The following is a 23,717-nucleotide window of genomic DNA, read 5'->3' on the forward strand; positions in this document are numbered from 1 at the left end:
CATGCTGCCTGATCCACCAAGGAGCAGCAGCCTGCGGTGCCAATGCAGCATGCCACCGACGTCCTGCACGCCCAGAGACCAAGGAAGCAGCGGCAACTAAGCCCTGTGGGGCGGAGAGAGAGATATGGACTGCATGCCAGCTTCCGAGAGCGAGGATAATGTGGCGATGCCCTCTCCCCCATGTAATATCCGGCGCACGAATGCGGCAGCAGGTGAGCCCTTTCACTCACTGTGTTCCTTCGATGGGTGCTCGTGACGTGCCGTTGCAGCCAGTGCGAATTTTGGTGCCATTTCGCCGCTACAGATGCCGGCTTTTCCGCTGAATAGGCCATTTGATGCTCTCGCACAAGAAAAAAAGGCAATGTGTATATAACACAATACCGCATGTTCAGGAATTAGGTGCACATGACTTCCATGACAAGTCGCAATGTCCAGGTAGCTAATTCTAAAAAACACAAAAAAGAAACATTTACTTTTTATGTATTCACTTCAAAGCACAAGCCTTAGTTGCGAAATAGAAAGCGAGTAGTAGTGATCGAGTCATGTTTGCAGAGATCCTAGTATGAGATCCTAGGACTTGCATTACTTTCGACATATCAGCCTCCTAAGTTTGCTAAATAAATGCTTGCCAGTTAACAGTGCTGGTCTCTACTATGCGTGGTTAAAGGGTAGGGCCTGTCTACCGCCCGGAACATGTGTTTGGGGGTGGGAATGAGAAGACTGTGTGTCACATTGACGGAAACGAGCATGCTGATATGGACCGAGCGCAAACGTGCGAGCGAGCTCTATCTCGGAGGCCATAAACGGAGTGGCGCGTTGATAAATGACGTCTGACATTGCCACCACGTCCAGTAAACAGCGTCGGCACCCGTACGCACATTTTTGCAGACTGAAAAATTATATTTTAAAAAATTTCAATTTGTTTTCCAGAGAAACCACTGCACCCTTAGACACTTCGAACTGCAGGCTTTCTATTGTGCTACAATATGGAAGGTCCTTGAAAAACAGTAGACAGTCCCTTTAACAGTTTCCCAAAAGCACTTCCGTACATTCTTTGAAACTCGGTTTCGGTTCACAGGGAGCACTGAATGAGCATGCAAAAGAGAACAAGCTTAAAGGTGAAGGCAAATCCAGCGCATCTAGTACGCTTTATGCACCGAAACTTGACCACTACAGAACGTGCCTATGCGCTGAACGGCGGGGCATGTGCAAGAATTTAGTAACGAAGATGCATATATGTAGGTAAGAAACACAATAACATGTTTTTGCCATTAATTATAGAAAAGCGCGCCTTGTCAGTCGTGAAAGCAGTGGTTCAAATTCGACTGCTTCGATAAATGGGGCTGCGTTTACGAATGGAAAAGTGTGTGTGCATTTCGTTGAAGCACTTCCCGTAGAAATTGAAGTCGCTGCTGCGCATTCAGTATAAACGGGCGCTCTGTCATCGACGAAGTAGCGTTCAACCAGTATGATTCGACGAAGGGGGCAACTGTTCGATAAAGTGGCACCCGACGAACGCTTCCGAACCCGCGCCGGTAAGGGACTCGAACACTGCAAATTTTAGTCCGCTTTGAAATTGCCGACTGCCTCGGCAAAGCGGAAGCAGCAGTCGAAACGGGACCGGAAGTCGTGGTGAGCCCAAGTCACGTGGCCCAAGTATTTTTCAGCGTTTCCAACGTGCGCTCGTTATTTTCCGCTGCGTTGGCTGGTCGCGCTTCGCCAAGGTTGCCTGCTAGTGGAGCAGCCGGAGCAGCAAGCGCGCGAGGCGACGTGGCGAGTGCCGTCTGTGCCGTCGTCGCTTCGGTGCCGCCGCGTTTTGTCGCACGTCGAGGCCTCCGCTGCCGCCAAGGTTGAAGTCGGCGTTCAACACCTGCGGCACCTTACGCCTACAGGCCTGCGATCGCCGTTATGTGTGGCGTGGCAGCTGCCAGCCCCGACAGCGGCGGCAGAAGCGGTCGGCGGTACGTCTTCGCCGGCAGGACTCGCGTCTGACATACGCCGACGTCGTTGGTTTCGTTCCCGGGCCGTCGCTCTCGGCTCTTGCCAGGATGGCAGCGGACGCGTCCCACACCGGCGAGATCGTCAAAGTCGTGCTCCTCTGCGTCATCTGGTACGGCATAAGCTCGGGCAACAACGTCGTCGGCAAGGTGGTGCTCAACAACTTTCCCTACCCGCTGACCGTGACCATGGTCCAGCTGTTCTCCATCACGGTGTATTCGGGACCCGCGTTTGCGCTGTGGGGCATCAGGCCCTACCTGGACCTGAAGTGGGGCACGTACATGCGGTGCATCGTGCCACTGGCGTGCGGCAAGTTCTTTAGCTCCCTCACGTCGCACGTCAGCCTGTGGAAGGTGCCGGTCTCCTACGCGCACACAGGTGATGCTTCGCCCATTCATTTGCGGGATCGAAGTGGGGGAAGGTCGCCTGGTCTCGATGCAGATCTGCGAGCGGTCGTGACGTGTCTTGTGTCGACAGTTTAATGATGTTACATGGCTAGGATGCTAATGCCGAAACTGGTTTGTGCATCCAGCTGTGGCTTCACGCAGTGTTGGAAACCGCGTTATCGTGGTAGTTCCGGCCTGTTCGTTCATGTCTGAATGGACAGAACGTTAAACAGGGCACGGGAGACGATATGTTAAACAGTGCTGGTTAATTAGTAGAGTTCTACATCGGCTGGCGGCAGTTTGTAGCTCAAATGTTTTGGTAATGGAAATCTTGAAGAGGCAGCATTTCTCTGGAGGAGAAAACTACACAGAAAAAAGACCGTGCACGAAGATCTTCGCGTACTGCTAAGCATTGATTATATTTGCAGTGCCATTCCTTATTTTTGAAGTTGATGATTTGTGTTGAGTAATTGTACATATACTGCAAATCGGTTCTTTCTGATTACCCCTTTCTTATCACCATGTTAGAATGCAGATGGCAGTATTCTCCACATTAGCATGTGCAAAAACTGATGGACCAGCAGGCTCTATTATTGTGCTGGCCAGCTTGGTTCATTACCAGTCATATTTCATTCTTCTAGAAATTTCTGAAATGTTGACATTAAAGGGACTGGCAACCAATTTTCATCATACCCATCTTTTTTTTTTTTTTTAGTGCAGTGTAATGCTTATCATTATCAGACTTTTTTAATATGCAGAGAGGATTTGGTCGTTCACTGGAAGCATATGCTGAGGACAGGGATAGGTGAGCGCAATAGCGATTATACGCCACCATTAGTGGCAGGCAGGCAAGAAGTGTGGCCATAGTGTGAGAATGTATTATTTTGTTTATTAAGTCGGTGTTGCTATGATTCATGTTTTCCGAAGTGTTAAAGTATTTCTGCGATAAAAGCTACGTGTTTTCATGGCTACCTGTCCAACTGCTTCACTATTTAACCAGTCAAAACGAAACCAGTCGGATCTAAAACAGAATGACACTTTTACATATGATAAGCAGTTAAACGTGTTGCCATAGCCACGCAAGTGCTTTTGACTTCCGAAGCATAGAATAAAACACAAATGTCCAATAATATGCCATTTGCAATGTTGAGCAATAATTATGCTGTATTTACATCAACGTCTCACAACACGTTCTGGCCATTTGTCAGTCCCTTTAAGATGAACGTGATGCAAGAGGTCATGCTTGTATCAGTGGCAGCCCAGTAGTATAACAATGCCGCTGGGCTCAGCATCAGGCTGCATTGTGCATCTAAACTGTTTGTACTGTCTGTAATGTCCAGCCATGGCTAAACTAAATGATGATATTCCGTAGGATGCAGCAGCTCAATGACCAGCGCATAGAAAAGCAATGTTGCCTTTATTAAGTGAGGAGAAGGAGGAGTAGATTTTAATGAAGAGAAAGGAGAGGTCGGCCTGGAGAGGGTGTCTCTAGTCTGCTACTCCTCACTGGGGTAAGCAAAGTGTTGCGCTTCACATAGGGTACTTCTGTGACGATTAAGATGTTTTTTCTTGACACTCTAGGACTGGCAACTTGGAAAATTCTTACATGCGTAGCACAAACAAATTTTTGATGAATTGGAAAGATGTGTCGTGGTGTGTTCTTGCTTTGTATGCACAACCATATGAGCCGCTGAGCATAGTTAAGCAACTTCTCATCTCTCCAAGTAGTTTGTATTGTTTAGCATAGCTACAATAAAGCAGCATGCTGGCAGTGTGACAGGGTCATGGAGCTGTATTTTCGTTCTTCCTTTTTGCTTTGCGTCCATTAGTCACTCATTTCATAATAACAAATGCACCCGATCAGGCGCAGTGCAACAATTGTACTGGGCCCAACAATTGGACAGTCCTGAGAAATCCTGCATGCTTCTGTATAATTTTCTTGGTTGCGTTTGAGCAGAATGTGCTTTGTCTGGCCATTCGTGCTAGATAGCTGAGGGCAGCATTCTTGTATTCAGTGATAGTGTAGTGAGTGTCCTAGCACCACTAAAGAAAAAAAACTGAAATTCTGAAAACGCAGTCATAACAGATGTTGGATGTTGCAAATCTCCAATAATGACATGCCACTGAATGTTAGAATGTACTGACAGGCAGGGGAAATAGTGTTAATATCAAACGGAGCGCAGAGTTCATATCAAAAAGAGCTTTAAAAAACTTCAAGAGACCTTGAGGAACTGTTTGCTAAAGGGAAATTTCATTAAAGTGAAAGGTAAATAAATGAGCCTGTTCTGCTATCAACATGTGCAGCTTATAATTGTTCATTGCGCGGAAAATTTTGTTCAAGGGACTTTAAATCAAGTGGTATTTCACTGCATTTCTATCCATTTAAAACAGGCCCTGCATTCACCAGTCTTTTCTCATGCAAGAATGTTTATTAATTTGCTGGCATGTGGGTGCATGTCACTTAGGCTAGCGCTTGCTGTGGTGACGAGGCAATCACCGCATCAATAACAAATCATGGACAGTGTTTGCATAATGGTAGTTTAGAGAATGCAGATTCATTTTCATGTGTTCTTCTCCTCTTGCGACACCGGACTAATTGTTGGCATGTGAAATGGTGTATTTTTTATTGCTCTGCAGTGCAGTAAGGTTTATTCCATGTTCTAGACCATAGGGCCACTTTTAGAATTATAAATGCACCATTCATTCATTCATGCCATATTTTTTGTAAGATACGAAAAGTAATAAAAAAAAAAGCCGCTGTAGGTTAGCTGGGATAGGTTTTTAGTGATCTCATATCAGATGAAGTTTTAAATGGGCCCTGAACCACCCCTCAGACTTGGTGAAATTGCATAGTCTACGGGTAGCATACGCTGCTGTGAACAACTCAGCCAAGCTTCACTGTAGTATGCAGTGCGTGGAGCTTGCAAGCAGATCACGAAGTCATCTTTCTCTCAGGTGCTCTCTTTTCAACAGAAAGGCCCTGTTCTCACTCTCTTCTAGATGCACTATTTCGTCATTGGACGCACTATTTCGCCATTCCCTTAGACAGCTGCTATTGGCTGATAGGTGACATCAAGCTGTGGTGGGCTATGTGGTGTAGATAATGCGGCCACCACGTGGTGCCGCCACAAGTCCACTGGCTAACCATACTGTGGCTCGCTGAGGAAAACCGCATCTGGCTTATGTTTAGTGCATTGTAGGCACCAAAAGTCGAAGTCGTGGTGTCTCCAAAATGAAATTTGAACTGCGCTCTACGGCAGCATTTAGAAGGCGGAGTGTTGTGGGCACGCCTCACAGTGCCGTAGCCTTCGCACTGCAAGGCATTGAAGAAGGAACGAGAGCACAGCGGAGGCCGCGTTTGATTGCCAATAACTCCGCTTCTGCTGAACGCATTGATGTAATTTTTGCGGTAAAGTATTTCTGAAATAGCCTATTTTCATTGCGAATGCCTCTCTCCACTTCGATAAACAGTGGTTCAGGGCCCCTTTAAGCAAGTCAAAAGACTTTGTTCTGACTATTTGTACGTGCAGTAAAAATGTGTGTAAGACATTATGGAAACACTAGTGTTAATGTTGCTTGCTTCTTTATTTCTTTTTTCAGTGAAAGCCACCATGCCTCTGTTCACTGTAGTATTGTCTAGGATCATTCTGAAGGAAAAGCAGACATGGACGGTAAGTGCTGCGTCCTCTGTTCCCATTCCTTTATTTGGAAGTTTTTTTTTTCTCACGCTAGACATTTTGTTTCAGCTGTGTTGCTCTGCTTCTCTGCGATCATAAAAATATAGCATGTAGATGTGTGAGATAATGACCATGAGCTTACTGCAATGGTCATTTGGTTTTAAGCTCTTTAAATATTTGCACAAAATGTCCAACTTTTCTGTCTTCATTGCACAAAATCTTTTTCCCCACTGGCCCAACTCAAAGGTATGCTGCGCATTCTTTCACATTTATAGTCATTCATAATATTCACTGTACTTACCATTCACGGAATCCACTTCACTGTTATTTTTTATCTTTTTGTTCATGCGTTTATACCGATGGCAGAATGTCTGTGTAATGACTTTCCCCCCTATGTAATGCTGTCTTGAGCCTTTAGGATACCTAAATAAATAAATGAACGTAAAATCATCTGCTTCAGTGAAGTAGGCTTTCTCTCCATGTACATGTAAGTTTCAAATATTTTGTCTTGAACAGCTGGCAGGTAGATGTATAAATTTCTATGCGATAAATTAAATCACTGCCCAGTGTCAAATGCCAGACCGGAAAATAGGTGATGTATGTATTTGATAACTGTGCTGCATGGTCACATAAAACAACATTGGCTGTTTTAATGCTTTCAGTTACATTTGGCTGCTGATACTTAATGATAGTTAATGACATTAAAACCTAATGCCACTTGTGGCATAGTGCATTCTCACAACTCATTTGGCTGTCTGACTCCCATTATTAGTAGAGATACACAGAAAACACACATGTTTGCATGAAGCACATCTCTTATGTGCACCTAAATTATTCTGCTTAAAATATTTGTATTAGCCTTCAAGGATAAGACAAAAACATTAGGAGGAAACATTTATTTTTTATCGAAATGTACAAAGTGCACCAAGTAGTTCCAGACACATGGCTGTGGGTCAGGCCAAGAATAACAAGTACATTCAAAGAAAATTTTTTTAAAATATTCTGCACTTCAAGGTGATGGCTCAACCTGCCTTCAACTCTTCTGGGTTATCAAGCCTCCTGTTAACAGTAGCAGCTGCTTTTTGGGTATTGCAGAAGTATAATTTGCTAATACAGCAGACCTTACTTTTCTGTTTAGTGTCCTATCCAGCTGTTTCTTCTGTTATTTCATGCCATGTTTAATTGCATTTGAACAATGCAATATTTGTTGCAATAATGTTGTCATAATGACTTGAGGTGGTATTTGTAATTCAGTTTTGCTCATTTTATTTACCGCACTCTCTGGCTAACTGGGATAATGACGCCATGATCACCGGGCTGAGCTAACATAAATTTATTTTAGTTTTATTTCAGTAGGCTTCTTCTAAATTATAAAATACACTACCGTGTAAATGTTCCATTATTTAAAAGCTGATAGCATTAGCTGTCAAATTCACATTGATTCATGTTTTTGAAAAACATAATATTTTGCCAGTCCCTACTTTTTGGGGCCTTTGGATGCCTGAGAACACCAGCAGTAAATGGCCAATTTGAGTGAGACATTGACGTGGTAGTCTTTTGAACAGCTTGGATCATTGTTAAAGGATTATTCACTAATTTTGATACGTGAGCTAAAACTTGCAGAGAAAATACTCCCCTCTTGTATTTCTTTTTATCCTGTTTGTTTCGGTTGTGGAGGCAGAAGTACACTCTGCAGAACCTCAAACTTAATTGCTTCATTGCTCCAGCTAGACGAACCAGCCCTCGATGTCCCGAGGCTCAAACTTGGGTATGGGCATGTTGAACTGCATGCCTGATGGTGACATGATCGAAGAAGCGGCAGTGCAGCAGCAATGCTTCGGGATTATCAGGTGTTTGCAGCACTGAGGTTGTACTTTCATCCAAGGTAGCATGCGTCTGTGAGTCAGGTGCCGTGGGCAGCAGCATGGCTTGATGGACTGTCCATATCTAGTGACGAGAAAGGTTTCGAGCCCTTCGTATGGCTGGTCACCAGGTTGTGCCATTTCCTTGTGCAGACCGTTTGGTAGGAACTCGACTGCCTAGCGGTATTTGTCTCACTGTGAGCTGACCCGACAAAGGAAGAAGTGGAAGAAACTGCAGGAACCAGGCCACTGGGTTGCTCTTGTAGAAAGATGGAGAAGGCAGCAACACCGTCCACAAAGCTGCCTTCTGTAGCAGCCCAGGGTGTGGTTGCCATTTCGATCCACACCCGGGCCACCAATACATGTATGTGGAAGTTGCCAGTGAGGGTGACCACGGCCACATTTATTGAGAATCGTCGTCAGTGGCAGAGCGGCTAGGCATATGGCTTTTTCTTGGCCACCGACTAGCGTGTGTTCTGCTCGAATGTCCTCTTCTTGTCTTCTGGGGCTGAGTCTGATAATAGCGCTGCAACACTGTCATTGTTTTTCCAGTGAAACACGAAGAGGCTGCTCTGTTGTATTTGCAATTATACACTGAATATTCATGCATGCATTTCTAGTTATCCTCGGTACTGTGATTCTATCAATTCCTCCAATGGTTAACATCCCTGTCTTCCTTTATTTTTTTATCTATCCCTCGCTCTCCCATGCAAGAAGGCAGCAGAGAAGTTTTGAACACTTGGCAGCTTAGGCACAGAAACCTCTCTCACAAATGACATGACAATACCCTCTGTCATTTACTTCAGCTATGTTTTACTTTCTTCACACAAGTAGTACGCCATCAGTCATGTTCCTCAGACAAAGTCTTTTCTGTCACTCAGTTCGCCCTTCAAGCTTGCTTCATTGCCATTCTGTGACATTTCTTAGAAGGCACATCTAGATGCGCCAGTGTTTGAAAGAAAAGCAGTTGCATGATAAAGGTTGGTCTGCATTACGGTCGTACGTTGAGCTAGGCACATGTGAGAGTGGCTGCAAGGCAAAAACAAACTGCTACGAAATGCCACTCTGCAAAATCTGTTCATGCTAGATCAACTCATTGGTGCGCTGAGAGCTTGAAACCTTCTTGGAGCACTGGTTTTAATATAGTCACAAATTAGCTTTTGTTCTTCTTTATTTAAGTCTGTTCAAGACCAACTGCACGATAATATTGGACTGTAAAAGGCATAGTTTCGGTTGGTTATCTATAGAGCAGCCTCCGTACAAAATATCTTGTCCGAGGTACTAGTGTATGCATTATGAAAGACTCTCGAAAAGAAAGGCTTTTAATACTGAAACTGAAGAAGGTGTCACCATTACCACTCAATAGAAATGACACCTCGGCAAGACCTCAAGATTAGGGGGCACCTGCGGTCGTTAAATATCTCCAAGGCGGTGTTCTGGGATGTGCGTCATATCTACTGACCACCAGGTGCATGCTTCATCTGCTTAGGGACTGTTAAAGGCTGAAATAAATACCATTAGCAGACTTGCGTCTTTGCCAATATTGGTTTGATTGTTCTAAATACTACTCATTTATAATCAACTTAGGTCAAAGTATAATTTTGTTGCAGTTGGCCACCAAGAAGATTTGCACACTGTTGTCCCTGTATGCTACAGTACCACCTGCTTTGATCTCCAAAATGTATATACAGATGATGCCACTACGGTGACATGGAAGCAGAAGTCGGGCTTTTAGCATAGTCAGCAACATGCGACGAAAAGTCTACGAGCAAGATGTAGTGCCTCAGTGCCCTATTCATAACAAACCTTAACAACAGGATGATGCAAGAAGGAGACAGGACAAGGTGCTTTCACAACTGGTATCTTTATTTTCTCCTTGTCCTAACATCTTACAAGACAGGAAAGACAAGGCGCTTTCTCAACTGACATTTTTATTTGCTCCTTGTACTGATATCTTACAAGCACCTTGCCATGTCCCGTTCTTTTGTGGTCCTGTTTGCACTAAGGTTTATTATGAATATGCACCAACCAGCATGTCAGTGCAGTCTGCTGATCAATGCCCGGTGCCTGGTATTGAGGCACATTGACATGCCACAGTAGCTTGGTGGCTTTAGCATTTTGGTGCTGAACGCATGGTCACAGGTTTGATCTTAGGATGCGATGAGCGCATTCTGGTGGGGGCAGAATGCAAGGAAGCTCATGCACAGAGCTTTTGGTGTGCTATATAGAGTTGTTCAAATGCAAACATCAGTGCATGTGGTTTTCATGCAAAGTATGATGTTGGCTTAGTTGGTTCATAGCTCTCAGTGTATGGCACGAAAGAATCGCGGAAGAAAAAAAAAGTGCTGCCCATTCTTTTCCTTTTTTCTGCTAACCTCTTGCACCACAAACATTGACGATTTTTGTACAGCCTAGAAGAAAAGGAAAGAGAATAAAGCCATATGACAAACTCTTATGTGTCATAAGCACCTCTTGTGACACATCACTATTGGTCGTACATGTTCATGCCCCTTCATTATTACTAGGTTGCACAAAAGCCACGCACTCTCTGCGCACTCCACTGTTCACATTTGAACGGCTGTAAGTAGTACCTGAAAGAATCCCAGTTGGTCAAAATTTATAGTGGACAGTCCACTAAGGTGCATCTTGTAATTTATGTGTCGCTTTGTGATGTTAAATCTCATCATTCAATCAATTGAGGCACATTGATCAAACAGAATGCTGCTGAATATCTATTAAGAGAAAGTTTATCTTTGACCACACCAACAAGTCTACCTGGTCAGTGGTTTCCTGTGGTGTGCATTTTTCCAAGAGTTAAATCGGCATGGTAACTGTTATGTTTCTAACTCTTCGCGAAGGGTACCACTAACACCAGTAGTGTGCCACAAAAACGACCGGAAACACTAATATAGTATAAGTCAACAGTAGCACTGCCGATTCCTTGGAACAATTTTATTGTGCTTCGGTATTGGTGGCTGTTCACAGCTGCTTATTGTCGTAATAAACCTAATTCCTGCAAATTTCTTTTCTCAATATGATAGTTTCAATCGGTGTTTTGTGTATGGCTTTTCGAATTAATGAGCATCAATACTTGCAGGTCTATGCATCATTGCTGCCCATTATCTTTGGGGTCATGGTTGCAACTATGACCGAGATTTCCTTCGACATGACTGGCCTGATCAGCGCCTTGATATCCACCATTGGCTTCTCGCTGCAAAACATATACACAAAAAAGGTTACTATTTTTTGTTTGTCTCTCTCTTATATATTGTGTTGTTAAGTCATTTAGGTAGCCATATTAGACTTGTGATTGCATTAGTGACATGTGATTGCATTAGGTGGGTGACATATGATTTGCATCTGTCTATTGTGCCAGTCGCAAGTACGCAATTTAATGAGATTGTGGAACTTTGCTGCATTATGCAGAGGACTTTTTGTGCACGGATTGACATGTGCTAGCATCTTTATGTGTACTCATGTAAACAATAATTAGCTAAGTAAATAAGTCTGTAGCATCATAGTAAACAACACCAGCGCATTCTTTGTTTTTGGTGTACAATGCACACCTTACTTTCTCCTAACAGCCTTCTTGGAGTTTCAAGGCTATTTGAAGTGAATAGCCTTTTACTTTGTGTAACATTGATTTATATATTTGAAGTCATTTCTCTGCACAAAGGAACATTTATGGTGGCTGTATGTGACAGTGGATTTTCATGCGCTCTGTTTGATACTGTGCTTGAGGAATTGCTTCATTAATGTTGGCCTTACTTCTTTAGATGCTGCGTGCTTTAAATTTGCATTGCATGAGGTTGCTGGAAGCGGCTTCATGCCACCTGGACACTGCTTCTTCCTTCGTGCAGGTGATACGAGACACCAATGTTCACTACCTGCGCCTGCTGCATACGTTTGCAAGGCTGGCGCTCATGTTTTTCATCCCGGTGTGGCTTCTCTTCGATGCACGTCGTTTTAGCAAGGACACTTCGTTGGTAAGGGCCTGGGGCATGCTCTCTACTGCACATTGAGACAGAAGAGGCCAGATTTGATATCATTTTCACTAATGGCAATGCGTATTGTGATAACCTATAAGAATGGAGATTCTAAAAGGTTGAGGAATTATAGATCCATTAGCTTTTGGTATTGTACAAAATATTCACCAGGGTAATTTGCAGTTGTATCAGGGCAACAGTTGACTTCAGTCTGCCCAGTACTAACATGTGCGACAGAAACTTAGTGTTTAACAATGAAGCTAAGAACCGCACAACAAGCGATGGAACAAAAGATGCTTGTAGTAATGTTAAGAGACGGGAAGACAGCGGTCTGGATTATAGATAAAACGGTGTTAGCCGGGATTGTAGTTGACATTAAGAGGAAACATTGGAGTTGGATGGAACACCTAATGCAGAATGGTTGCCAAGGGAAGGGAAGTACAGTTGGAGATGACAGAGAACTATAGGTGGAGTGATGAAGTTAGGAAGTTTGCAGGTATAAGATGGTGTCGGCTGGGATCTTCGTCCTGCAATGGACATAACTAGACTGGTGATGATTATCCAGTCCTTTAACACCACCTTATAATTAATTTACAAGCTACCCTACCGCTGTTATCACTGGGATCAGCCACACAGCATGCTTTCTTTGGCCGCCTAGTGTTGGAACAGCGTGGTGTGTAAAGTGCTTTGGCACCTAAGGGGTCGAGCTGATAGAGAAGTGCTTCAGGTTTTTCGCTCAACTGGTGCACCAAGTAGAGCAGGTTATATCTGAAAACTGATGGCATAATCAGCATGCCACTGCAGGGGAAAAAGATGACACTGGAAAAGGAGTGGATGAGTGCTAAGATTACAGCCTTTCTTTACTGCTGGCAACCACAGGTTTGTGTATTTATATCCATGTCCCACATAGCCAAAACAAAGTGAAAGGCGAAAGTAATAAAGAATGCAACACCATTGTGCTGTTTGCTTTGGTTTTACTTTTATGTGACTTTATACATGTCTAGACCTTTAATGTTACTGTTCTCTCGGAAAATGTGCCAGTAAAACAATCAAATCTGTGAAAACTGAAAACCACTGATTTCAAGAAGCTTCTTGCCTTGAATATTTCTGCCAAACAAGTATTATACAGTGCTACCACAGATGCTGCCAAGCTTGTTTGTATACACACACATCCATGCACACACGTAAATAAGATGCATATAGATGGGGGAGGGGGGGGGGCATGTAAAAATGCTCATGTGCTTATATTTAGGTGCAAGTTAAAGAACCGCAGGTGGTCAGAATTTTATCCGAAGCCCCCCCTCCACACTTTAATGTGCCTCAGAGTCGGATTGTGGTTTTGGCACTTATAACTCAAGAAGTAAATTCTAAAACTTTGTCAAGAAGTGTGATGATGTTCTTGAACATCATCAGTGTAGTCGTTGCCTTACATAAAGTTTGTCTTATCATACTCATCACCTTGTATGAGTTGCATGATGGTCAGTGGTCGGCTCATTAGACAAGCAACACATACACTAGTCACAGCACTGATTTTATTGCTCTGACAGATATGAGTGCAAGTTGCAAATTAACACAAAGCGCATTATGCATGTGCATCAATGTTCAACTGATGCTAATGCATTACCATTCTACTGATGCTAATTAGTGTGAAACCAAGCGATTCCACTCCATTTGAACAGTGTGATTTGCTTGAAATACCTTGTGTATGTTTTCCAGTGAATCTATTAAGTGCTCAGAAATCATTTTACTGCCCTGTATGTCACATTCTATTATTTTGTGATTCTGAGGTGTGCAGTATGCACGGTTTGGAAAACATAGATCATGGCATTTACTTGTGCCTCACATTGGATTTGGGAACTGAAATTGCTCATCTGGGGCACAGGCAGCTATATGGCATCTTCATCTCGCATCTTCTTGCTCAGCTGTAAGCCAGTGCGAAAATGTTTTCTGTTACTTTTGGGTCACCCTATATAGTATTTGCCTTCATGAAATCCTTTGACTGCTTGGAAATTTTTCTGCTCATTTTGATCTGTATATGGAGGCCCTGTCGCAACAGCCTTGTTTAGTAAAGCTGCTTGTTCCTACCTTTGTCTCCTGCACCACAGTTCAAGCAGTCCGACGGCTTTACGGTGTTGCTGTTACTCTTCGTGGATGGGGCACTCAACTTTGCTCAAAACCTGGTTGCATTCACGGTGCTCAACATGGTTTCACCGCTTACTTACTCCGTCTGCAATGCGACAAAGCGGATTTCGGTCATCACCGTGTCCCTGCTCATGCTGCACAACCCCGTCACACCCCTCAATGTTTTTGGCATGCTCACTGCAGTGCTTGGTGTCCTCTGCTACAACAAGGTATGGCTACACAGTCTACTGCTCACTGTCGTGGGTCACTTGGGGTTCAGGTCATGCATTCCTGCTGCGTTGCAGAGAGGCCTGATCAGACCCTTATGTGCACTCAGTGTGTCTTGTAGTAAACTTGTGAAAGACCTTGAAATTGAAGGCCAACTTCAGATGCAGAGAAGGTCTGGTGCAAAGTTTTTGTGGTCGAAATGCAAATCGGTCCTTTCTGGAAAGCTTACGAAAATCTATGTTTTTGATGCTGAAGCAAAACAAATGAACAAATAAGAATGAAGAAGAAGAAGAAAAGAATACAGCACTGTCATTGCTGTTTGCCAGAAGTGATGCAGAACTGTAAATCTCTCCGACTCTGTCTGATGGGTCTGCTTCTTGCTTTGCACATACTCACAATTACCCTTAAGTGCCTGCAGTTTTTTCTGAATTCTTACGGCAATAAACACAAATTGATAATACAATAGGCCCGATGTATACAATGCAGTACCTGAGCATGTACTTTATAGAGAAGTATGAATGCAGTTGTTCACCTTCTTGAGAGGCACAATCAATACTCAGTTTTTTTTAACCTGACACTAGTGATAATTACTCCTCTAAAAGGCAAACTCAACTTCTGCGGCAGTATGAGATGCACTTCTCATTGCATTTAAGCAGAGTCACCATGCTGCTTTAAGATTCATGTATAAGATTCATGTTTTATCCACCTTGCACCACATGCTACCAGGTGCTTGTGTCATCCGCTAAAGGCTTATTTATATGCTGATAAAGAAAACTGTCCAATTACCTATTCTATAAATTTGCCTCCAAGTGCTTTGACGACATATGCTACGCATTTGTAAAAAAAGTTAGCTGAAGTTAAAATGTATTGTAGCGGAACAACAAGAAGGAAAACTGAGGGACCCGATTTTGTTAGTTACAACCATAAACCAACAGATAATGAATCCAAGGGAGGCATAGGTGAAATTATTTTGTTTTAATTGAAATTTAGAAATAGTAAGGCAAAGGGAAAATGAAGCTGAATGAAAAAACAACTTTCTGCCGATAAGGGGTGAACTCGCACCCTGGGCATTATGCGTGCGGTGTGCTTATGGTCTGAAATTTTCTCATTGATACTGTTGCTCCGAGTATAATTTGAGCAGTTGATTAATTGATAATAAATCAATAACTAATTATCTAATTAGGCAAAACAAAAAAATAGCCTGACTTGCTCCAAGCTATGGCAAACAGCATTAGTACCTTGGTTCTGTTCAGCTACGTGGCGCTCACATATTTTAAAACATTGGCACAAGTTACAAGGGACTGCCGCTATCTACAGCACACGCCACACAAACGTAACTCAGAGAGACATAAAATTGAGTTTCATTTATCAGAAGTTTCGTTTATGCAAAGGATGCAAAAATGACAAAAAATAGTTTATTTCAAAAGTGTCAAGTGTTTTAATTTAACTGTAGTGGGAAGAGGATGGTATTGTGCTCTGCTTGGAGCATTACAGCTCCTTTCGCACAAGGCATTTGTTAATGCGCTCTTGGTTTTTACTCACCATCACAGTGCACAAAGGAATGCGATAACTAGGCAATGTGAATGCTGCAGAGTAGCCGCTGATGCTACGACAGTGCACATGACTGATACATTTAATTTTTTTCGCTATTTGGCATCACCATTTTAGATTCTTGTCAACCTAATTCTGTTTCATATGAAGTACGACAGCCATTGAGGTAGATGCAGTTGGCCGTTCCAGTTCCATTTAACCGGAGTTCACAAAAAGAATTGTTCGATTTAGATGCAGTTTGTCGGCAGCCAACCCACGCTGGCACTCTCATTCTGTCTATCTGTCATTTCTGTTTAAGTGCGTTTTGTTTATTCGCAGTCCACTGTACTACCCAGGGATCAAAACAAGTAATGTTCTTCAAATCAATTTTTTAACACACTTTGATCAGTAACTTAAGTTATTTCAGTCAGTAAGTGATTTTAGTGGCTACTTATTTGAGTTGTGTTGGTGTTGAGTGTTGGTTTGTACATTGGGGATGTGACACCTTAACTAATAATGGTCGGTATGGGACAATAGGGAGTTTTAGATTTTGTGCACCCAAACGATTTTGGGTACCCAAAGGGACCTTCATGCACCCAAGGCACCATGCCCTGCTTGCTTTCTTTTGTACAGCTTCCTGCATTCTTTTATAAACCCAGTGGCTTGTGTCCCCAAACTTTGTGTGTGCAAAATCTAAAACTCTCTAATAATGTATGAAAGATGAAGAAATGAGCTGTTCTTTTAGGTGTGGAATTGTGATAGTAAACATTAAGAAATAAAAAAATCTGAGGGCACCTAAGCACTTTTTATCAGTTGTGAATGCGAAAGCATTGATGTCCAATTGAAGGCCGCTTAGTGGTCCTTCGAGTTATGAACTCGCAGGCAGCCGAGCATGTTGCAATGCTTGGTGCTTTTTGATTTGGCCTTACCCAGGCACAGTTATAATGAAGGTGAGAGCTTGCGCGGACAAGGAACGTGCAGGTAACACAGGCTTCCGAGAGTGAGGGTGACGTGGTGTTGTGTTGACACACTCTCCCCTCACGCAACACCTGACACGCTACCACGGCAGCAAGAGTTCTCCTTTGCCCACGCTGCTCCGTCGAAGGGTGCTCGTGACGGTGTGTCGCAGCCAATGGGACTTTGCCTGTTGTTTCGCTGCTCCAGACAGATGCCAGCTTTTTTGCTCAATGGCCCATTTGTCGGTGGCAGATGGCAGTAACTTTATAAAATTAAACACATATTATTATCTTGTGCTGCTTCAGCGTGATTGTTGATATTTTGAACACCTGTGTTCTTTCTGAACAGCGTATCTGTGTATATTGTAGGTATAAAAGGACAACAGCTTTAAAGAAAAAGGGAAAGAAGGATATAGAAAGTGTGGATGAAAACAGGAGGGTCTTGCATAGGAACAGACCAAGTGTTGGCGCCAAAACGTTCAGTTTACTAAATTACATTGTTTTGTTGGATGCATTGCTCACTATAAGTAGATACCTATTGTGTTCTGCTGAAGAGAAAAATTTTTTTTTCTAACAGGTTGTTCTATTAGAGTTGTTACCAAGTTAAAGCTTCTTATCAACAGTCGGTAATGGAGCATGTTGTTTCCGATGACGATGGTGTGATGCTCATGAACTTAACAATTTATAGCAATATGTTTTCTATCCTGTAGTCAATATAATCTGTTTCTTAATTTCTGTATTTGCTGTTGGGGCTGCACTTTTGAGACCCTTCGTCTGTCCAGCAGTCGATGTGCGCAAACTTGTTTTACATATTGATTTGCAAATACCTTTTGTTTCTTTTTTTTGCTGTTGCAAATGTGGTAATCTCTTTGTATAGCAGCGAACAAACTTCCTTGATAGTATATATTGTAGTAGTTTCATCACTGTGACACGGCCAGAGGTGAGCTTTAATGAAACTGGCCTAACGGCCGCAGGCACAACGTGCTGTGAAAGACAGAGACCACTGCTCTGAGTGAGGATCGACGAAGAATTGACGTTTGTTCACAGGGTACAGGGCATGATCGTCAGAAACATGGAACAGTGAGCCGCATTGTGTCATTAACAGTCATTCAAGTGAAAAGCATGCCGAAACATCACAGATAGCCACAGATAGCCTAAAAAAAGCAAAGACTAAATTATTTGCAGTCAGTCAACTGAAAAGCAAGCTGAAACACCACAGATATCACAGATAGCCTAAAAAGACATTCCTTTCATTTCTTTCATTTCATTTATTATACCCTCAAGACCACAAGGTGTTACAGAGGGGAGTGGGGTAGAAAAAAAAGGTACAAAACAAAGAAAACAAAGAAGGCAGCAAGTGATGTAGTCATAGACATGTGAAGCCTGAAGCGATGGTGTTGATTATGGCCGTACGAAATTGTGCGTGGTGTGCAATAGCAATCAACGCAGTGGGAAGGTGGTCCCATTCTTGACACATCCTAGGAAGAAAAGACTCATGACACGCTCTAGTGCGACACTGCAGAACTCCAACTTTGATTTGAACTTTCTTTTACTCGAACACAACGTCATTTTAATGGTGGCTGTATGGTTAAAGCACTAGTTTTTTTTTTACAAAGTTTTATGAAGTGCTATCATGTTCTAATCAATGTTTTTGGTGACCAACAGGCAAAGTATGATGCAAACAAAGCAGCCCGGAAGGCTCTGCCCGTGTCATCTCAAGACTTGAATCCGCTGATTAGGACTGCCGACCAGCACAAGCCCATCAACGGCATGAATGGCGCTGCGCTGCACCTTCTTAGCCCTTACAACGAGAAGCTCATGGGTCTTTGACAAGGGGACCCTGGCTAGACCATGAAATGAACAGAGTGCTTACTTGTGTCAACAAAAAGATACAGTTGACAAAAAACAGTGATTTAAGGGACCGAGAAATTCCAGAATGTGTCCACTGTCTGAACTAAAGTGACTTGCATGTTCGTGTGGTGACTGCCTGGAGGAAGAGATTCTCGCTGAACTTTCGATGCTTTTCATAGCGATGCTGCACAACTTTACCTGTGTTTGCACTGAAGGTCCAAGACAGATTTTCCGAACGTCTGCTCAAAGTGTGACTACTTTTTGTTTACCTTTTTATGATTGTGATTTCCTGTACAGTGTAGGTACATACAACCGACTTTGGTTAGGCAAGTGTTATTGCGAATTGGTAGCGCCGCTAAATCCCCAGATGGTCCTTTGTTGCTTGAAACTGGAAACAGGATCCCTACCTTGTGTTGTGATATGCAGGACAGTCCTAGAGAAGGTACTTTACTTTCTATTGTTTGTTGGTGTTGACTAGAGAGCTTTTAGCTAGATTTTGTTGACAAAGACTTTAATATAAGGGTTTTTGTTTTTTTCCAGTGTTGCATGACTACTGTACTTATCGCACATTCAAAAATCACCCTCACGTGGTTGTCACAGCTGTTTAGACAAGTACATGCCGAATCATGAAACTGTTGTCTTGCGTGAATGAGGAACCGGTGAAAATGTTGGCAGGGTGAAGATGTAATGTTAGAAGGAAAACTCAATCTGCCCTGCTTTATTGCTTTGTAAGTTTGTTCACAAGTAACCTGGATCAAGTGGTCTGTTTTCTATTTTTATAGGCCTCCTTTGTGAAAGTCTTGTGCAGAAGGATACGAACTTGTTGTGGATTGTACTGCGAGCTTGTATAGCGATGTGGTGTTTGTTTTTAATATTTATCATACATATTGTATAATGAATCCATGGTCTGCACTTTCATTAAGACAACTAGAAGACACTGAAACTTGCAATGTGCTGTGTTCACATGTTTAGCCTTTGCACAGGTTGAGTGCCTAGCAAGTTAGAGAAAGCTGACGATGTTGTCCAAACTTTACTTTATTCATGGTTCTGAAGTCGTAAAATTCGCTGACCGCCTGGTAAAGGCAATGCTGATTTTGGTTAACACTTGCACAACACAAGCACTTAACACTTGCACTTACACAAGTCATGTTGCTGTTGCTAAGGTCAGTTGCTGTTTTGCTAAGGATTTCAAACTGTGGCCATACAAGACGGGTCACTTATTCAATCAACTCTAAAATTAACTAATAAGGAAGAAATTAAACATGCTTGATATACTACTATAACTTTAAAACTGCAGCGGGTGCAGGCATGGAGACTGCGCATTAATTGCAAACATGGCAAAGTTATAAAGCCCTTTGAACTGTCCTCATTTCATTTACAAAGGCTAATTTGCGATTAGCAGCGTGTCTTGCAATATGGCATGTGCCTAATGTGTGGGTCAAAGTGTAATGGGAGCTGTATGCTTCTTGGCAGACATATTTTTTGTACGGGCTCTTTGGTTTGGCAAAGCAATATAAACAAGAAGTTCAAATCTTGAACTGCTTCAGCAATGTGCCCTGTTTAGCCAACGCATGACTACATTCTCATGCCTGATGCGATTGTGTGTCTCCACCGAGCTCATGAGAGTTTGTCGGTTTCATCACTGATGCACTTTAATTTACACCTTTATATGTAATCCTCACAGAGCCCAGTGATGGTGAAGTATTAAAAATGGGTCTGTGAAAATGAACTAGTCATGCAGCCATTGTTACATGACTAGTAGTTCTTTAATGCATGCACTACCATTCAGTGTGTGTGCTTGCTGCAATTGTTTCTGTGTTTAAGTGTATTCTTTGAGAATATGGTACTCTTGGTAACTCATAGAATTACACTGCAAATTTCTTGCTCTTTATAAAATGGTGTTTAAAATTCATGTTGCATTATTTATGTCCTTTCATTAGACATGCTCTCAATCTCCTGTGTACACATGTAGGAGATTATGCAAATTTTAAAGGAGAGTGAAATTTCTGCCTCTGAAACAGGCAAGATTGTTTTAGGCCTGGTGTTATACTATGAACTGGAGTTTTGTTAGAAGGAAAAGCTTCTTGAATATGTTGTGAATTACATGGAACATTCCTCTCTATGTGTTTGATTTAATATTATCGAGCTTCATTGCTTGTAAGTAATTGTCTAAACCTTATTGCTTCAATTTTATGGCAGTTTACCATAGTGGTGTTACTCTTTTGTATTTACTTGTTTCTGTGCTTTTTAATCTTGCACTTGTTTTGTTGAACCATCAAAGGGAAAGGAAAATGAATGAGCAGCTGCAAGCCTAACTTGGCTCTCTAAAGTTTTGCTGTGTCATATGCAGTAGTTACATTAATACTAAAGAGAAATTATATTGGTAGATTGCTTGTCTGAAATGCCAAGGTGGCCAGTCTTGTAGTGAGCAGTGGCTTGGTGAGTAGGAAAGGATGAAAAAACAAATATAGAGAGATGAGTGGTGAGGTCAACTTAGACTTCCTGCCCTAGCTTTCTGTGATGTCGAGGATATTGACATTCCTTGGAGCCAGTTAGTTGATAAGTGAAGAATGATTGCATTGATTGAAAAGTAAGGAAGTGCACATCCTGGAAGCTTTTGAGAACTTCCACTGTGCAGAAACTGTACAAATGTGCTAAACTATAGTGAACTCCATGATGACACTGATGGTGCTTGGTCACAAAATTCAAAAGGTGAAATTTACCTGTAATTCTCCATCAAATATGAACTTGAGTTCTAGCTCCGTCAAATAGAGTTGTAAAAGCGTAGTCTACCAGGCTAAACTGATTTATTGTTTCTGAAAAATGTTTAAAAGCTCATTAAAAAAAAATCAAAACAGTCTTATTGAGAGGAGCAAGTAGCAGTTGAAGTTGCTGTTTTGCTAATGTACAATTGCTTGACTTGATATGCCTGCGAGGTAATGTCCATTATACAGTATTCCACATTGGTGTTTTCATGTGGTATGGTCATCTTCCCTGCTTTCGTATGTAGCAGTGTTTATTCTTCTCATCTTCCCTGCTTTAGTATGTAGCAGTGTTTATTCTCCCAAGGAAATTTCAGAAAATTTCATTGTCGATATATTTTAGTAGAGTCTGCTGAGGGACTCTGAAGCTTCCAGAGGAAGATTATGGCAAAGCTCAATAAACTCGGCATGCTTGCAGGATATTTAACTGAGTTTGGTTAACTCTGCTTGAAGCTCTTCCAGACTTAGCTATGTTGTATGGGGTCATAATTAGATGCCCTTGTCTATGACAATGAGTTTGCGAGTTTCTCGTAAAGCAGTTGTTTCTTTGAGGTGTTAAACCACGTGACAAAATCATTTAGTTCAAGAGTTAAGAAATTCCATGCCTCCTTTGTGCTGGTGTTCATTGTGTGCCAAGTACCAGTGAATTCTCATCTATTTATTCGAAGCTCCCCATGGCCTGGCCATGACTTCATATAAGAGAATGTCATACAAGAGAAGAACAAAAACAGTTAATCTGTTATCAAACAGAATAAAATGCATAAATATATCTAAAAAAATGGGCCCCTCTCATAACAGTAGGAGAGTGGCTTGTAGTTACATGGTGTTATATAATGTCTTTCTAAAGCTGATAAATTGATATATTGATTACAAAAGATGTACATTATACAATGGGCAGGAATAAAAATGTAAAATGAAATAAAAGAGAGAAAAAAGGTGAGGTACAGCACATGTGTTAAAAAGAAACAAAAACAAAATGATGTCAACATCACAGTCTGTTCCTAGTATTCACATTTGCAAGTGATCACTGTAGTTCTCATGTTTTTGACTAAAGATTTAGCAATATATGCTGTGAGTTAGTAAAATTACTTGTGGCTGCTGCTCTCTGGCTATGGCTTTAATGTTGCTGAGCACAATGTCCAGAATTTTATTCACATCACAAGCTTTTGCAGCACTGTTAGATAAGGTTAGTAATCACACTTTCTCTCGCCGTGCGTGCCACAGGAGGACAAGCCCTGTACCAGGCCATTTAGAGCCTCAATATCCTCAACATGTAAGTGCGATTGACAGATACTGACAGGGCATGTTGCAGATCCTGCATGCACAATAAAATCTGATTAATTCAACTCTAGTGAACTCGAACCCAATCGTAGGTCCCGGCCAATGCCTGTACATTTCAAATGGCCAAGAGTTTTGTTATTTCAATCACAAATTTGCCATCGCCACATAATTCGAACTTGACTGCAGTGAGAATGCATGTGCTTGAGCCCAATGGTGGCACCAGTGGCATCAGTCTTGACAGTGCTAAGGGGAAGCTGAATTGTCAAAGGCATGCTGTCTCCCACCAAAAACGTGGATTTTCAGTGTGCTCTCGCAATTTTCAAGTGAGAATGACAGCTCGCAGTGAACGATTACCATGTTTACCCATTTACAATGTGCACCTGTCTTCTAAGAAAATAGGCCTGTCTTTTAAGAAAAATTGCCTGTACATTACAATTAGATATGAAACCAAAACTGCATTTGTAGAGTAGCCTATATTTCGAGAGTTGCCATTGTCATTACAAGGTGGCCACGTGACATCTTTTCGCATAGGCTGATGGCGACAACACGCTACTGTCAGTAGAGAAGCTCATTTAAAAATGTTATTTTATGTGCTATGCTAGCAGAAACAGAGCGGCGTCGCATGCTTTTGGCGAATCGGAGTATTGCATTGCATGCAAAACATTGCATGCAAAACAAGACGAACTGTTGGAAGTGGCTAGCCTACATAAGCCACCATTCAAGTCACGATAGTGATTGTGGAGTCGGAAATGACAGTGGAGGCATTTTAACACGACGGTGTTCTCTGCCAAGCACCACCGAAATTGTATGTCACGCAATCATCATCATGCAAATTTCATGGCATTACGACGAGATGGAGCTGCTCTGCCATTTTGTAAGGCGGTTACAGTTCAAAGGGGGTCGGTCAAAAGGTGTAGCACGACATGGAGGGTGTCGGGACGTGTGTTTGGAAAGGAGAGGGAAACGTCACTTCTGCGCTGCCAAGGTCGCTCGCTTTTCACATCGTTAGCTTTTAGCCCATAGAGAGAAAGGTCATAAGGGAAAGGCTAGGAGGTTAACCAGGCTGAGCCTGGCAGGCT

At 42.4% G+C, this 23,717-nt stretch overlaps 1 protein-coding gene across 1 annotated transcript; it reads left to right on the forward strand.

Annotated features, from left to right (window-relative positions):
* The first annotated feature begins 1,755 nt into the window (after positions 1-1,755).
* Positions 1,756-21,779, forward strand: LOC135912712 (solute carrier family 35 member E1 homolog). The gene is made up of 6 exons (XM_065445228.2): positions 1,756-2,376; positions 5,985-6,055; positions 11,021-11,158; positions 11,784-11,909; positions 14,015-14,260; positions 18,410-21,779. Exons 1-6 carry the CDS (start codon positions 2,049-2,051, stop codon positions 18,572-18,574), a joined length of 1,074 nt encoding a protein of 357 aa, XP_065301300.1. The 5' UTR covers positions 1,756-2,048; the 3' UTR covers positions 18,575-21,779.
* The last annotated feature ends 1,938 nt before the right edge of the window (positions 21,780-23,717 follow it).

Source organism: Dermacentor albipictus, chromosome 9 (assembly GCF_038994185.2).
Source record: "Dermacentor albipictus isolate Rhodes 1998 colony chromosome 9, USDA_Dalb.pri_finalv2, whole genome shotgun sequence".
NCBI lineage: Eukaryota > Metazoa > Arthropoda > Arachnida > Ixodida > Ixodidae > Dermacentor > Dermacentor albipictus.

Bases quoted from the DNA above. Each gene is read 5' to 3' on its own strand.
- LOC135912712 (XM_065445228.2), top strand. From the start codon at position 2,049: ATGGCAGCGGACGCGTCCCACACCGGCGAGATCGTCAAAGTCGTGCTC. The intron at 2,377-5,984 runs GTGATGCTTCGC...TTCTTTTTTCAG, and splicing joins GGTCTCCTACGCGCACACAG to TGAAAGCCACCATGCCTCTG. The intron at 11,159-11,783 runs GTTACTATTTTT...TCCTTCGTGCAG, and splicing joins AAAACATATACACAAAAAAG to GTGATACGAGACACCAATGT.